This window comes from Coloeus monedula (assembly GCF_965178545.1).
Source record: "Coloeus monedula genome assembly, chromosome: 3".
Classification (NCBI taxonomy): domain Eukaryota; kingdom Metazoa; phylum Chordata; class Aves; order Passeriformes; family Corvidae; genus Coloeus; species Coloeus monedula.
In genome coordinates, this window is record NC_138783.1 from 35,766,983 (window position 1) to 35,783,570 (window position 16,588).

The following is a 16,588-nucleotide window of genomic DNA, read 5'->3' on the forward strand; positions in this document are numbered from 1 at the left end:
GTGGAAGCATTCCCTTAAATATGGAATAATGAAATCTGATGAGATAACCTTACATGTCTTCTTTTACTTCAGTTGTCTTTCTTATTAAGTTAGCAGAAAGAGGCCTTTGTTTTGGGATACTTTCACTAGATATGCTAAAAATCTTTTGTTTGATTGATTTGTTCTTACATGCTCTATTGGGAAAAAAAAATCACATCTATATGTGATGGATACCCTGATATTATGCACTCTGTCATTTTACAGAGTAGGATGTGCACTTAAGCTGTTTCACAGGAAAATCTTCTGAGACTGTTGAGGAAGCAGGCCAGAAACATAATTATGCCAAAACTGCTGACTTTTAAAAAAGAGTTTCCAGTGATAATAGGATTTAAACTAAATGCAGTTTAATTTCAATTCCATTGCTGCAATTTGCAGGAAAGAAATTTTACCTCGAGTTTACATTTTTCTGGGTTTGAATTTGTTAACCCCTTGTGGTAATCGTAGTTGTGACACTTTGTTTGGCTCTTATTTTCAGTGATAAAATGATAAAATTGTGGTTCGAAAGAGATTATTCTGGTATTGCATTGCATTTAGATGTTCTCATAGCTCGTTTATCCTGTTGAATACAAGTAAGATAGCATGTTTTGGCCCCACAATTTGTTCCTATTCCTGTTTTTACAGCACTTGTCTGGGAGTAGCTGAGAGATGAAAAGGTGTTTTCAATTGGGCATCCCTGAACCCAAGGAGGTTTGGGTTGTTTGATTTACTTTATAATCATCCACTGTCTTCAAAGTTTAGATAGTAATTTTTTTTGTACAATCCCATTTTGAATGCCATTTTATTTCATTAGCTGGCAGTTCATCTACTCACACCTTGGCTTGGGAAGTCCAGAGTTTCTTGAGTCAGTTTAATGGAGCAAATATTTCATGATCACCTATGGATGCATTTCACCTTTTGCTGTACTGCTTTCAGAATGCCTGTCCTATAATCAAAAAGCCTTTAACAGCAGGATCTTAATCAAATCATCTGGTCTTCTGCACCATTTGTGGTGCACTTACAGGTGCAGAAGACGGAGAATTAAATTATTTCCTGACAGAGCGATGTGTGGAGCCCTGTAATCTTCACTAGCTAAAGCTGGTCCGTGTGCTTCAGAGCGATACTTAATGAGACAGTTCAAAAGGGCAGCAGGTGTGTTCTGGAGAGCAGCAAGAAATCAGTCAAGCTCTTTGCTGTTGTATTTGAAGATGTTCATGTTGAGTCATTTTACACAGTTCAGTGAACTGAGTGACCTCATGATGTGCTTTCCTTCATGTTTTCACTTGTCACAGGAAATCTTTGCACTTGTTGTTCATCCTTTCCTGTAAACCAAACAAGACAAGTCTTCTAAATGTACTTGTGTTGTGGCTCCCCAGGCAAGCCAAGGTGAGGTAGACTCTGGTGACATTTTGGACTAATTTGGTGCTGAGAATTATTTGAATGCAGTATTTGGGGGTGTGGGGGGAATCTCATACCACTTTGAAAATATGATGGTTTTGAAGATTCAAATGTATAGGAGCAATTTTACAGGAAAGAATATAATCGATGTATACTTTTAGAGGAGTAATCAACTGTATTAAATGCAGATATTTCATTAGCAAAAGTATTTAAATAATCTTTTTTCTCCTGTAGGTAAAAATCATATGTATGATAAGCCTTTACATTTTTAAAAATAATTTAAATAGCTTAGTTAATTTTTCTGTAAACAAAAATTCGTTTAAAATTTTTTTTTAAGTTATTAGTGGAGTAAGACATTTTTCAGATGTAGGTTTTTCTCATGGCATAATTATTTTGGGCTGCATTGAAATTTGGAACACGCATACTAGAAAACAGTTGAACTCACGCCATGTTGTACTGTGTGCTCTGTGTAGACCTGGTACTTTTACTCAATCTTAGCTGTGTTTCTGCAGCAAAATCAAGTGTGAAACAGGTAAAAAATCCACAATTAGCAGCAGTTCAAAATTTTGTTTAAACATCTTGTTTGTGTTATGGTCTCTTTAACACTATATTTAGCCATTAGTTAATGCATTTTGTATGTGAAAAAAGCAGTGATACTGTGCTTGATGGCTCTGTGGTGTAGACTGGGAAAGATAGGAGTGAGAGAAAGTGTTGCAAGAAAGATCAGACTTCTCAGGTTGAGGTGCTGGAAGGTTTCTCATTTGAACTTGTTACTTTATCACTCAGGGGTGCTTGCTGAGTCTCTCCTTACTGAATAGAGAGAGTCTAGATGAAGGAGAGCTTAAGGTAAATCCATAGCTCCTTAGTTGACATGAGATAAGGTGTGTTCCCTATAATGTAGTATTTTTCATTATTTGCGTAAAATAATGAAGAACTTGAAATTTTTGAGTAGCTTCCTGAAATGTGTCCAGAAATTTGAAACAGCTGAGTGTGGAGATACTGCAGTAATGTCAAGATCTTATTAAATCCAGCTGTCTGATGAACTGGTTGACCAGTTACAAATGCAGCTCATCTCCCTATTGTGACTTTCTCAGGTTCCTGGTAATTCTCAGGGTACTCCACCATAGTCTTGGACATGGGTGCTTTCTGCAGTTATTTCAGTGGATAGCACAGCTATTTTCTGGAATCAGATTCTCATTAATTTTTGTAGTAACAATTGAAAATGAAAATAATATTTGCAGATGAATTGGTTTAGGTCTCGATAACCAGCTCTTAGTTAATTATGTCCTTTTCAAGAGTTTTTTAACTCTCTTTATCCAGGTGACCTCCTTCTTTGAGGTGTTTTGTATACGGTTGTGATACTGTTTGAATGTGTCCTCATCTATATTTTTAAAAAGTTATAAAAATAAAAAATCACAGTATTACCAAGTGCCACAGTACTTCTGAAGTTCTCCAGGAGCAGACTCAGGAGATTTGGTAAACCAGGTATCCCACATTATCTGTCCCTTCCCTTTTTTCTCCTCTCCACCTTTTCCTACTGGTCTGATACCACTGTGTGGATGCAGTTTGCCATTGGGCATTTTATCCACCATGATGTATGCCGTGCAGGATGTAATTTGAAGGTCTGGGACAGCCTTTGTGGCAGCCCTTCTTCCCCTGCTCCTAGCTGGTGAAGCTGTGTGCAGACAGCCATCCTACCTTCCCAGAGAACAGCAAAGGGTGAGAGAGGTGGGGGTGCAGAGCAGAATATGGCAGGGATGTAATATAAAGGAAATTTTGATGTTTTAGTTTTCAAATGTTATGTTCTGTTTTGGGATCAGCAAAAAAGTAATGCCTCTAGGCATGAATAAACATTCATACCTACTTCTAAATATCTGAGAGAATATTTAACAATGACCAAAGGGCATAATCTTTTATTAACCTTGTTGCACTTCGCTTATGTTGTTTTGATCGTATTTTTTTCTCTGTTGTGATGGGAGTCAATAGCAGAAAGAATAAAAATTAATCTGCCTTATTAGTAGCATTCTCTGCTAGTGCCAAGACTTTTTCCTGAACCTGTAGGTGGTGTGTGCGGAAGTGGGTGACAGATCTTCTAGCATTTAAGTGATTGATAGTAAAACAAACAAGACAAAATTACAACTGCTGGGAGAAAGAGGAATATTATATAATCTAAACCGTTTATCCTAATCAAGGTGTAATAGAGTTCTGTAACGGAGGAAGAGTTGATGTTTGCTGATGTGTGGGCCTTTGCTGTGTAATCTTTTAAAATTAAGTACTTCAGTAAAACACCATTATTTTCCCACTGATTTCTGTATCAATTTTGAGCTTCTATTTCTTAGGTCTAAGAATATTATAGCTTAATAAAGAGATAGGGAAGGCCCTGTGAATCGAGCTAGAATGGTTTATAATAGTGCTTCTCATAGCTTCTGCTTAGCATCTCTTCTTTCCACTCAGTCTCCATGTAGGAGGTGGTTAAAAGGACCATCAGAGGGGCTCTTCAAAGCAAAACTAGTTGCTCTCTGAAGCAGAGCTGTCACCAGCAGCCTGAGCCCCTTCCCTGGCTTACTGCAGTGATGGGGATGCAGAGTGAGAAGGAACCTCCAGCACTGGGATGGAGTAGACATCTGTGGCGAGAACTCAAGTCCTTCCTTTCACGTGCCACAAGAGTATCTGTACTTTCTCAGGAAAATTCACTGGAAACTAATTCCATCGCAGCATGAACTCCTCCGTTCAACAGATAACACACTCTGTGCTTTCGCCCCCTCCAGTCAGTTCTGATTCTCTTTCCAACATGCTCACATAAGTACTACTTACTGAGAGCCCTGTTCCCCTGAGGAGCTGACTGTGTCTTACACTGACAGCCAGTGTCAGCTGTACAATGTGGAGGCTCCTGTCTGGGGAAATGTGAGAGGCATTTTAGCTTATCAGTTTAGCTGTTGCCCCTCCTCATGTTCTCAAGGGGACTCCTACTTGCAAAGCAATGCGTGTAGTTCACAATGTTAATGAAAACTCTGACAAAATTGTGGAGAGATACAGGAATACTCATGTTAAATGACATCATATGCAAGGTGCCAGGATTTATGCACAAACATAAATAATGATCATAATTTAAAAATATTTTTCCTCACTTAGTAAACACCAAAATGCTGCTGTATATTTATATACAGAAATAGCATTTGTTTTAGGTGTCTGCTGGTTGTACAGCATTTTTAAGAAAAGAAATGCACAGTTCCTGAGCACATTCCTTAATGTGCATTTCTCCTGGCTCCATTGGTTTCCTCAGCCTCTTCTTTGCCCTGCCCACCATCTCAACCGGCAGAACAGAGGGGACAGCTGTGGGCATGGGCATGCGGGGCGGGAAGCTCTTGAGCACAAAAGATGACTGTTGTAGCCAAATTACAATAAATCTGAGCATGCCAAAATTTTTAGTAATTTTAAAATTTGTCGATCTAACTGACTTCAATTATCAAATACACCACTTAACATAATAGTTAAATGGTTGCAATAGTGGGGAAACCCTGCTTTTTATGTCCCAATTATCAAAATAGATAATTTATTTCTACCTCTTTAACCCTGTCCCTTTACTAGCTGTTAATGCTTATCTGAAATTCATCACATTCTGCTACTTTTCAGAAATTTCACCAGTATGAGTCATTACTGGATACAGTGGCTTTCATGATGCTGCCTTGCAAAGTGCTGTGCTTATAATATTTTAAAACAAGTACTTCACAGCAACAAAATTATTTCAACACCTGTAAGCTTTTAAAGACAAATAACTTGCAGTTCCTTTTTGGATACTAAGGTAATATTAAACCTTCTAATTCTTCAGTGATTGTGAGCTCTGGAAGAAGAAGAGACAGATAAGCAGAAATTCTCATGGTGGAGATGAAATCTTGGATGATATTTGTAACGTGAGCTAAGCAGTTATGTTCAGAAGCCTAATACAAGACATCTGTACAGACTACTAAGAAAATTTATTGGGTTTTTAGTATTTACTACATTTGTAAAGCTCTTGTAGGATAAGTAACCAGATTTAAATTTCAGCTTACATATGGATTTAATACTTAGAGATGTTAGTTAGTTTTCATTTGCGGTGTGGTATTTCAAGTATATCACTAATTCTGCCTTTCCAATATAATTTGAACACTTCACAACTAATTCACGTTTATTTGTCTAAATTATAATGAAGTAAGGTTCAAATCATGCTGGTTGAATTGACTGTGTTGTTAGTATCAGGCTATGATTTGATCTGGGTGTGGCTTAAGCTGTCTGACCCTGCCCCTATTAGTCCTTGAGAACAGAAAATAGTTGCTTTCTGGTGGGTCACATCTATGACTTGTTTTTCTGTGCATCTGTGTCCCAGCAGAAGACACATGGAATAATCAGCAAAAAAAATTTGCTGGAGGAGGAGTGATGACTGCATAGGCTGATGGTGCCTGAAAGAGCTTTGTGTAGTTTCAACTTGAGCTGTGTGCATGGCCCAGCAATGGGCAAACCTGCACAGCAAGATGTGTAGCCATCATGAGGAACGTGTCAGGTTGTAGGAAGATCGTAGTGACCCAATCTTAGATTTTAAAATATGTATTTGAAGTGTAGATTTTTAAATTGAACTCAGTACACTCCAGTGGTATAATACAAAACTTTTGCTTGTGTTGGTAATGAAACTGCAGTTTCATGTGGCAACTGCTTTTTGTGCTTCAGTCTCTCAAGCCTTGTGCATGCTTGAAAGCAGTGGGCTCTCCTTGGAAGCTTCCAGAATGGATATTCTGTGGCTCTGTCACTGTATGTTGTAGCTCTGTTTGCTGTGGCTAATAGAATATGAAAATTGGGGGAAGAAACTTGACAAGTGTTTAGGAAACAAATGAAGAATTCTGAAATGCTTAGTTATAGGTACGTGTGTGTATATATATCTACACGGAACTTGTGAACTAGAAAATTGAGGGTTTAGGTGTTTTTTATTCTTTGCTGTTCTTCTGGGACTGGCAGGTGCTCCCAGTCTTGGCTCAGTTACTGTCTGCATTTGCCAATTGTAACCTTTTAATCATGATCCAACAACAGTGCTTTAACAAGAACCTATATAATCTCTTGTTTAATAACACATACTAGTGTTTCTTTTGATCTTATCAGCCCAGAGATTGCTTCAGACTTGCTGGCAGAAAAAAATCAGGAGCCTCTAACAGCTGAGTGTTGTAGGTGTAGCTGAACTGGCCCTGTGCCCAATAAGTATCTGACAAATTGTTTTCTGCATTTTCATAAAGCCTATAAATTTTACAGCAGCAGCAATGTTGCTTCAAAAGTTGTTTCAAAAGTTACTTAATTTCAACTAGAAAAATAATCATGTGGATGACCACAGGTATGACAAGAGTTTTCGCCATTGCTTTTGATAGCTCATGAAGTTCTCCCCAGATATGCTGCATTTCAATTAGAGAAGGAGAGGTGTTATAAAGGTTTTGATTTGACAGGCTTGACTATAGAAAGAAGATAAAACATTGCATCCCTTGAAATGACCAGAGAGATGTGGCTCCACTTCAGGATTTCCATTGGCATGTCTTTTGGGATTATTGGAAGTTCGAGCTTGGTGAAGGACAACCACCATTTTCTCTTAACTCCTTATGCTTTCATACAAAACCAAATAACCCATTTTCAGTGTAAAATATCTTTATTTTAAAAACTTCATTAATGACATTTCTGTCCAGGAACTGCGTGACTTCTTTAATAAGCAGTGGCAACACTGAGAATTGGAATAGCTCATTTTTGCTGCTTGCAGCAATACTTAGGAATTGAGGAGTGTTCCTAATAGAAAAATAAGGGATGTTATAAAGATATTTAAATGGAAATTAAAAAAAAAGTAAATCACAATTTTTGATTAGTGTGTAAAAGAGAAGAGATATTATATGACTTCACAGGAACCAGACAGTGCCAACCCAGCAGGTACAGACAGTAGTGTTTGATGATGGTTGCACGTGTTCGGTTACAGCTGTTGGATCTTGGACTCAGAGTCTTGGTTATTCCAGATCTGTACGTGCTTGAGGAAACTCAGAGTGCTTTGCATTCCCCCTTGGCTCCTTCTCTCTCCCTGGGGGATTGAAAAACAAGGAGCTTGTGGTTAAATGTAGAGATGGTTGAAAACACCCTAGCCTTGTCTAAAGCACTGCTTGGTGCTCTAAGGTGCCATCTGTGGGACAGCACTGGCCTTGGAGAAAGGAGCAAGGGACCCAGAGACACAAAAAGCTGGATGGTTGCAGTAGGGCTGGAGCTGCTGCAGGATTTGGGAGTATGTTTTCCCTTCAGTCTTCACTGTATTTTCACTACACCTATAGTAAGTCATTTGACAGACCTGAAGTGTATAGTTTTATTTGACATTTATTCAATAGTGAAGTTTAAATAAAAGTAACAAATTCAGAAGCTTTTGCTGAAGTGCACATATGCATATTTTATTATTTGTAATGCATTTGTTTTAAAGATGTGCATCAGTAATCCTATTGTTATGAATGCTGATGTGACAAGACACCATAAAATCATTTAGTTGGATACTGATCAATACTGGCTGGTGTATCTCACCACACTGCATCAAGTGTACACAAACCAGTCTAATCACATTGCATTAATTAATCTTGGTAACCAGAGAAAAAGTTACCGTTTTACTAGTCTGAGTTTGACAAGACTTTAGGTTCTAGCTGTCATTTGCAATTTTTTTCTACCAAATTAAGGAATAGTTTTTAACTCCTGCAGGCTGGTAGTTCAGCTACCTTCCTGTCTTCTCTTGAATAAGCCTCAGGCATTAACATACTGGCAACAACTTTAGTTTTATAGCAATAATGTAACATGGGCATTGAGTTGCTTTTTGTATCTGCCTCTCCTGGGGTTTTTTAGCTCACTAACTGGTGGGAGTAGAGTTGTGCTCTGGAGAATCTACTGTACTTGCCGAAAAAGAACATCAGTCTAAGAAGTGGTGGAAGAGTGATGAGGGATGCGAGTGATTATTACTTACTTGGGACAGTAAATAGATAAGTGGTTTGGAGAGCAGGAGAACTAGTTCAGTGCTCAGGAAAAGAAAACCCCTTGCCAAACCCATGGCTGATGTCATCTAGTGTTAAGCGGCTGTATCAGCCTTCCTTTGCACTGTGTAAGTGCCGTTCATGGCAGCAATCTCAGAGGCATAGCTGATGCTTTTGGCACCTCCTGGGTTTTGGGCTGAAGTTCTCCCTTTTAGTCCCATGTAGGTGACGATGTAGCTGTCACGTAAGAACTGCTGTCTCAGCTAGTGGTGACTAATTCCATCAGGTAATTGTTTACTGTGGTAATTTCTTGCCTGCGGCATTAAATAATGGTGAAAAATAACTATTTATATTAGTAAGAGTGGTCATCAGATCAGATTTTAAGAGGCTGAATGTAAAGTGATGTGGCTCCTGCTTTCATGTAAGTTCTCTTTATACAGCTTTTGGTGTCTTTGTTGTCTTTTATATGACTTCTGGTATCTTTATGTAATTACTCGGAAAGGCTGTGATTTCCATCCCTTTTAATGACTAGAAAATGACAGAAAATTGCATGCTTTTTAAACTAGCTATTTTGTTATTGGAAAAGATTAACAAATATATTTCATAAAGACAGTTCATTGATTAGGATGTTACATACTGTGCAGGTGGAAAAGAGATACTCCATACATACGTATTTCCTGTGCCATGGAGTACAAGAGCATTACATTAATCTGCATGACTAGTTCCATTATTTTAATTTGTTTTGTTTTGGGTTTGTTAGAAGGGAGTTTGCTTAAGAGATAATCTTAGTGATAAGAACCATAGAAAGCATTTTAATAAGGGCAGTAACACATCTTGAAATAAAATTTAGGAACCACAAGCAAGTGTAGCTTTGGGGAGTTACTGTTAGTGATGATCTCTTTTTTTTTTTAATTAGACCAATTAATATGTATGGAAAAACCAGAGTGGCTTTTGGGTACAACAAATCATTCTTCATGTCTGAAGTAGGGGTAAATTAGAAAAATGGACTGTGTAGTCAAAAGTCCCATGGAGTATCTAACATGATCCCTGGTAATAATAGCTGATATATAAATATAATAGATAGATATAATAAAAGGTAATGCAACTACCATGCTGCTATTCAACTGTGTGTGAATGTAAAGGTGAGAGGGGGCTTATAACCTCTAGCAACAGAGACAGCAGTAATCTCTTCTGTGGATGAAAGTCTTATTTTAAGGAATAAAAAAATATGCAAAATAGTTGGGGTTTTCTGCATCATATATTTTAAGAGTAAAAATTTTTAACCAGCTGTACAAAGTTCCTAGTTATATATATATCCCAGTTATATAGCTTGTAACTTTGGAAGAAATTGGCTGAAGTACTAATTACTGAAGGGGCTTATTTAAACTGGATTTTTAATTTTCCATGGTTTTCACCACTAAACCTTCCCTCAGACAGACTTTAGCTGGCAGTTCAGTTTTCTGTAGCACGCAGCGTTCAGGATCTAGGAATAGTTGCTTTGTTTTTATCAAGTGTAGCTGTACCTCTCGCATTCATTGCAAAGTGGTTGATCAGGAAGGTGATGGTTTTCAGGCTTTATGAATATATTGGAAGTCAAGTGTCATGTGCCAGTGGTTGAAGCTGCCTTAGGTCTTCTGTGAGCTGCTAGTAGCACTATGCAGTGTTGGAAGTGTAGCTCCAACACTCTGGATGCTTCTACCAGCTAATATCACGGATCTGCCCATTTACCTCCTCCCGTCTTCATTAAATATATTATGTGTACTTCCAGTGCTTTTCCTTTTAATTACCAGGTCTGTGTTACTTTATCACAGGCTTCAGTCCTCCTCTTTATTCTGGACGTATGGAAGAACCAGCAGCCTCCAATCAGAGACCTTTTGTACCCCAGGAAATCTGACTATAATGGAAATGCTTAAAGAAAATGCACATAACCTCAGGATTGGGTAATGTGCAGGAAAAGCCTGAATACACAAGACTCAAGTAGTTTTGATAGTTTTAACATTGTTATTTTTCCTTTCTTTGGGCCAAGATTTTCATCTGGCTGTGACAGCAAGTCATTTGTGAGCTGCTGCTGCTGCTGCTGTTACTGGGTCAACTGCTGTCACCAGTGTAGGCTGAGGGCATTGGAAAGCAGCTTTGCAAAAAAGAATTGGGGGTCCTGGTGGACACCAAGCTAATCATGAGCCAGCAAAGGGCCCTTCCAGCACAGGAGGCCACTGCCAGCAGGCTGAACAACGTGATCTTTCCCTTCTACTCAGTGCTGCTGAGACACATCCATAGTGGTGTGTTCAGTGCTGGCTTTCCCAAGCTGAGAAAGCTGGGATGCTTTAACCTGGAGAAGAAAGCTCTGAGGGCATCTTAATGATGCATATAAATACTTGTTAGATTATTATCAAACTTACTGGGGGAAAAAAAAGGTAAAAAAAGAATAAAAGAAAAAAGGGCAAGAAAAATACTATTTAGTGAACTGAGTGTTTTTAGTATGCAAAGGCATACATATTTTCACAAATTTTGTTTTGTTTTGTTGTCCCCTGCACCCCCCCCCCCCCCCCCATCCTCCAGAAAACGGTTCTTTGCCATTTCTCACTTACTTCCCAACATTGTTGCTCAGGCTGTCAAGCCTTCTCCCTGTGTCTCCAGAAAAACCTCGAGAGAATTGATGGTTGTTATTTGATTGATTAAATCCATTTTGACCTTTAGAGGATTAGGGCAGATTTTTTTGAGTAGAATTTGTGTTTAAAAACAAGTCTGCTTTTGCTGCTGGTTTGAAATGAAATATACCATTACCCTCATTAAATACACCTTTGCCCTAATGATTTCATATAAAATGATTTCAGATGTTCACATTTTTGATGCAGATAAATAAAATATGATAGTTCTGATGAAGGAAAAGGAAAAAATGGGTAGTTTACAAAGCAGATGTTACAGTGTCTTGTGTGACCTAGTTTTAAGTCACCTGCCAGAGGATTTATAAAAGGGAAATGGTTTCATTTGTAAGTTTTTTTTTTGTTCTGAAAGTCATTGTAAAGATTTCCTGTGCAAATTTTTGTCACTCTTTCTGATCTGTTTTAACACACAGCAGCCTCCTGTTCTACAGGTTTATAACCTAGTTTGTACCTCTGCCACCTCTTTCATTTCTTCTCACATGAGATGTCTGTATGGTCTCATGATCAAAACTTCTTCAACCCTTGAAAATAGGTGCAAATACTTTCTGAAAGACTTGCAATATTTCTGTAAGGATTTTGCCTCCTAAATGATGGTATGAATATGGGCCAGTATATCTAGAGCAAAACAATATTTTCTCACTTGTGAGCTGTACCTAACAAAAATGGAGTGGATTAAGGCAGGTTTCTCTGAGTTCCTCTGCGGGTGGTAAGGAGGAGGTAACAGCTCTAAGCCCCAGCAGAGAAGATGGCAGAAGGAAGGACATTCCCCTCTCCGTGCTGGAGAGCTGCTGAGTTTGCTCATTGACTCTTGTATGATGACATTGATAATATAGAGCGAGATAGGATTGTTCCATGTGAGTTTAGCACTAAGGTAAACTACTGTAAAGGATACTCTTGATTTGGAATAGAATTAACTGCTCTCAAACTGGCTGGAAAGCAGTTCAGCAGAAGGAGCTGATTATGCAGACATTTTAAACACCATGCCTTTTAAACTGAAACAATATGATATTTGAATGAATCACTAAAGCAAAGACTGCTAAAATATGATGTTTAAATTTCAGTTCTAATATTTTATTGTTGAAATTCTGTTGTTTTATACTTATTTTACTACTTGGTCTTTTATTACAGATGCTTTTAAGTGGTGCCATTTGCTGTGTCTGTTGTCCCACTACCTTGGCATGTATTTCAATTTTTTAGCTTCTACAGGAATCGCTCAAAGTCCACTAGAAACTAGGCAATCCTTTTGGGTGGACTCAGACAAGCTTTCATTCTGGCCTCTCAAGCACGTAAATAAAGTGTAGTTTTATAGTAAAAGTTATAAAATCTTCATGATCCAGAACATGCAGTAGTAGTGTGTTATGTAATAACACTCTTTCTCCTTCTTGTAGGTTCTTTTGTTCTGCATCACAGCTGCTCTGTTCATGTTCTTCTTCAGGTATGTCACTGGTATATCTATTTATGTGGTAAAAATTGTTTAGAACAGTGTTTCTTAGAGTTTACTGTTTTTTGGTATTCATGTGTATATTGTATATTCTTCACTCAAGCGGAGTTGAGTGGAGTGCTTCTGTGACATCACCCACTTCTGTGAACATAATTGGGCTAAAAAGGGAAATGCCAAATCTTCTGGAGAATGTACTGATTGCTTAAGGAGTTTTATCTCCTAAGTATGACCCTGGAGATCTAACAGTGTAAAAACAACTGAAACCTGCCTTTCATGGCTCTTTTCAAGAGCTCATGGCAGGAAGATCACATTTTCTCTTCTGGTAAAAATAGAGAACAGGAAAATCAAATTTTGTGGTCTTAAATAATATCAAATATTTGATACTATTTATTTTTTAAGAATATCAAGTATTTGATATTATTAAAATATGCATGCAGGTGTAACTACCTTCTTTCGATTTTAGAATAAACTTGTTCCACATGTTTTCACAAGCTTTGAATTGTATTCCTGTTTTAAAACTCACAGTAGTGGGAGATGGATGAGACACTCATTTTAATGACTTGTTTCTCTCTTAGTTTGCAATATATATGTATGTCGTTTATCTTGTTTCCCTTTAAATACCAGACCTCTCAAATTTTCTTCATTATATCTCAAGTTGGAAAGTTGCTTTTTAAAGTAACCTTTGACTACAAACCTTTGACTTAGAATTTTCTGCGACATGCAGCCATCTATGGTTCTTCAAGTATGATCCCCTGGTAATTACAAAACTCTGGAGCTGCAGCTTGTTTTTCATAATTCCATTACTTACGGATATTGGCCAAGAACAGTCTGTGGATAGAAGAGGGCTGTTAATTTAGGGCATTCGAAGAAGCATTCCTCCTTTCATTTATAACCCATTAAGAACCTTGCATTGGCAGTCTTCTTGCTTTATTTTCTTCTACGTCCCAGAGTGAAACCATAACAGCCTCAGAGAATTTGTCTTGTAAGGTTCAGGTTAAACACCTGCCTGCATGAATGCTGATCGAATGAGCTCAGAGCACTAAAATTCTGGCCAATACTATAAATATTGTATGATCTTGGAGGAAGCTAGTTGTCTCCTATTTATGTCTTTGGTAGTGAACCAAAATTTTCTCTCTAGTTTTAGAGAGAACCTGCAATCACAGGTCTGCAGAGAGATCTGCAAAAATCACAGAATCCTCAAATAGTTTCGTCTGAAAGGGAGCTTCAAGGTCATCTAGTTCTAACCCCCCTGTCATGAGCAGGGACATCTTCCACTAGACCAGGTTGCACCAAGTCCCATCCAACCTGGCCTTGAACACTTCCAGAGACGGGGCTTGTCAGGGAAACCGTTCCAGTGACTCACCACCACAGGGTATGCCACAGTAAAGAATTTCTTCTTAATATCAAATTGAAGCCAACCCTCTTTCAGTTTGAGGCCAATACCTTGTCCTGTCACTACATGCACTTGTAAAAAGTCCCTCTCCAGCTTTCCTGTAGCCTCTTTAGAGGTGAGAACTGACACAGAGCCCAGACGAATTTGGTGTATTTTTCCCTGACCTGACACAGAAACACTGGCAGTTGAATGGGCTCCAAACCACTTTCTCTTCTAAAATAGTGACTCCATGCCAAGGCTGATGGAATATCCTGTTGAGCAATCATCAACAACATCTAATTCCTTTTGTCTTTGTATTTTAACAGAGGAATTAAAATAGATGATCAGGTTTAGTTTAATTCTTGGGGAAAAACATCTATTTGTAAACACCAATGAATGTGCTAAGACAAGGTAAATTTGTCAAAAATAATTAGCACAGACTGGTTTCTGAGGTGGGTTTTTTTTCCTTTCTTGGTGTAATCATTATTGTGAGTAGGACTTCTTCACAGTGTGCTACTTTTCTGAAGAAACCAGGTTTAGAGGGATCTGGGTGAAAATACCTCTGGGTATGCACAGTCTAGTCAACTGCTCAGGGAGAAAAGATGGCAGAGAGGTCACTTAATAAGGCCTCAGAGTTGTCCGTTTTTCTAGACTGGCTGTGACTGTGAGTTGGTCACTGTCTGAACCCATATGGGAATTAACCATTGATCCCCTTCAGTAAGATTTTGGACAGCCCTCGGAAAAATCCTATGTGGAGTCCCAGGGAAGGCAGTCTTCCTGTCTCTGTTGCCATCTAAAGCAGAAAATAATTGGGAGAGTCATTAAATTACATTTCCTATTTAATGGCTCAAAATCACTTCAGCTTTTTTCTTAATCATAAGTGGATCAAACTGACAAAATCACATTCATACTTTTGGAATTAACACCTTATTCAAAGTCAGATCTGTTTGGCTTGTAGAATATATTCCCAGTGACTATAAAACACTGTTTACTCTTACCTGAAAAGCAGAAAATTCTCTTTTGCATTGTTTTTAATCAGTTTCCGGAGTGGCTGTTTTATCCTCTCCACCCAACTAAAATGTCAGCCAAGGTACTGAGAGCAGTAGCAGTCACCAATATCACGTATCATCTCTTTCATTATTGAAGATAAAATTCTAGTATGTATATGGTGTAATTTGAAGCTTAAAGCATTTCTGAAAAGAGACTTAATATAAGTCCACCTCTACACTATGAAAGTCTGAGTGATGCTTGGGAGTCAAATGTTGCAAGGAATAAAAGCAAAGTAGTCAATTTTCTGAGTTCATATAAACTGCCTTATCTGGGGTTATCAGGTTCTCTGATCTTAAAAATGATTACTATTACCAATAGGTAACCCTGGTTGGCACTGCATTCCTAACAGCTCCAGATTCAACTAAATTTGGCTACTATTTCTGCTCTGGGTAGTTTTGAGCTGAATAATTTTCCTTGCGCAGCTTGTACCATGATGCGCGGCAGCTGCATCGGCGCTGAGCCAGTGGCTCTGATTGGGACAGCGTGGAAAGCAGAGATGCTCCACAGCATTCACATGGACTTTCATGGTCATTCTTAAGTAACTGCATACCAACATGGCTTAAGGTGATCTTTGCTGAATCTAGGAGATAAAAAGTTGTTTGTGTTGGAAGGTTCAAAACTGTTTTCTTCATGGAAGAATTGAGATATGTTCTATACATCATGCAGCTTCCAGGGTATCTTCTAGGTTGCTGTGTTAATAGCAGCCTGTAAAGTTGAGTTTGCTTAGTGTTGCTTCTGGAAGGCCAGTGCTCTGGTTGATAGTTACCCATTAAAAGAGGAAAAAAACCAATATGGGACATAATTGCAACATGATTTTACCTCTTCCTTGGGGTGGGTGTCTTCCTACCCACTCCTACTCTTACAGGAAATACTGATGTAACAGATGTATGAATCTTGGTCTATGGAAGTATATATATTGTTCTTCTTGATTTATTTGAATATTTCCTTTTCTAGTATCATGATTTTCTTCAGAATCTCATTATAATCTCCATCTTATATTATTTTCTAACCAATTCTGTAACAATGTAATAATTGTAAAAATTCTGTAATCATCCTGTAATGATGAGGCAGGTTTCATACTAGTTGAAAACTTCACTGAGCAGCCCTGATATTTATCACTAGAGTTTCCCCAAAATTCCGTTGGACTGTTCAAATGCTATTGCATCTGCTACAGGACAAGAAAAAGAAGGTGCTAAACCTCAGGTGTTAAGGAGTGAGGTTACAGAACTGAAATGGTAGAAGGAAAAAACAGGAATAATTACTCCGGAATAGATAAAATGGGAGGAGAGTCAGAGTGAAAGGTAAATTCCGAAGAGGAATACAGAAAGGAAGACAGTAGGAAGAAGGAAGGAGAGAGTGACTGAAGAAGAAAGAAAAAAGGTCATGTCAGGAGACAGGACAAAAAATAGAAGAATATACTAGGAAAAAAGCAGCTGAAATGCAGATGATAGGTTTACAAGCACCAGAGTTATATTTACAGACAGAGGAAGCATATTTTAGTGCAGTATTTTTTTGTTTCTTCTCTTCCATCCTCATCTTGTGGTACTTTTCTCCTATCTTGGACCTCTGTTTTTTCTCAAAATGCTTCTGCTCCACTCCACTGGAAGCGATGAAATTAAGATGCATTATTCATTTGTGGATAGCTGTAGTA

General features: G+C 38.2%; 1 protein-coding gene across 1 annotated transcript in view; it reads left to right on the forward strand.

The window, feature by feature from the left end:
• The window catches only part of TMEM135 (transmembrane protein 135), a 160,862-nt gene that overhangs the window by 86,050 nt on the left and 58,224 nt on the right, over positions 1–16,588 (forward strand). Inside the window, exon 6 of the mRNA XM_082278441.1 lies at positions 12,463–12,509. Coding sequence (XP_082134567.1) covers positions 12,463–12,509 — 47 coding nt within the window. The remainder of the gene's footprint in view (positions 1–12,462; positions 12,510–16,588) is intronic.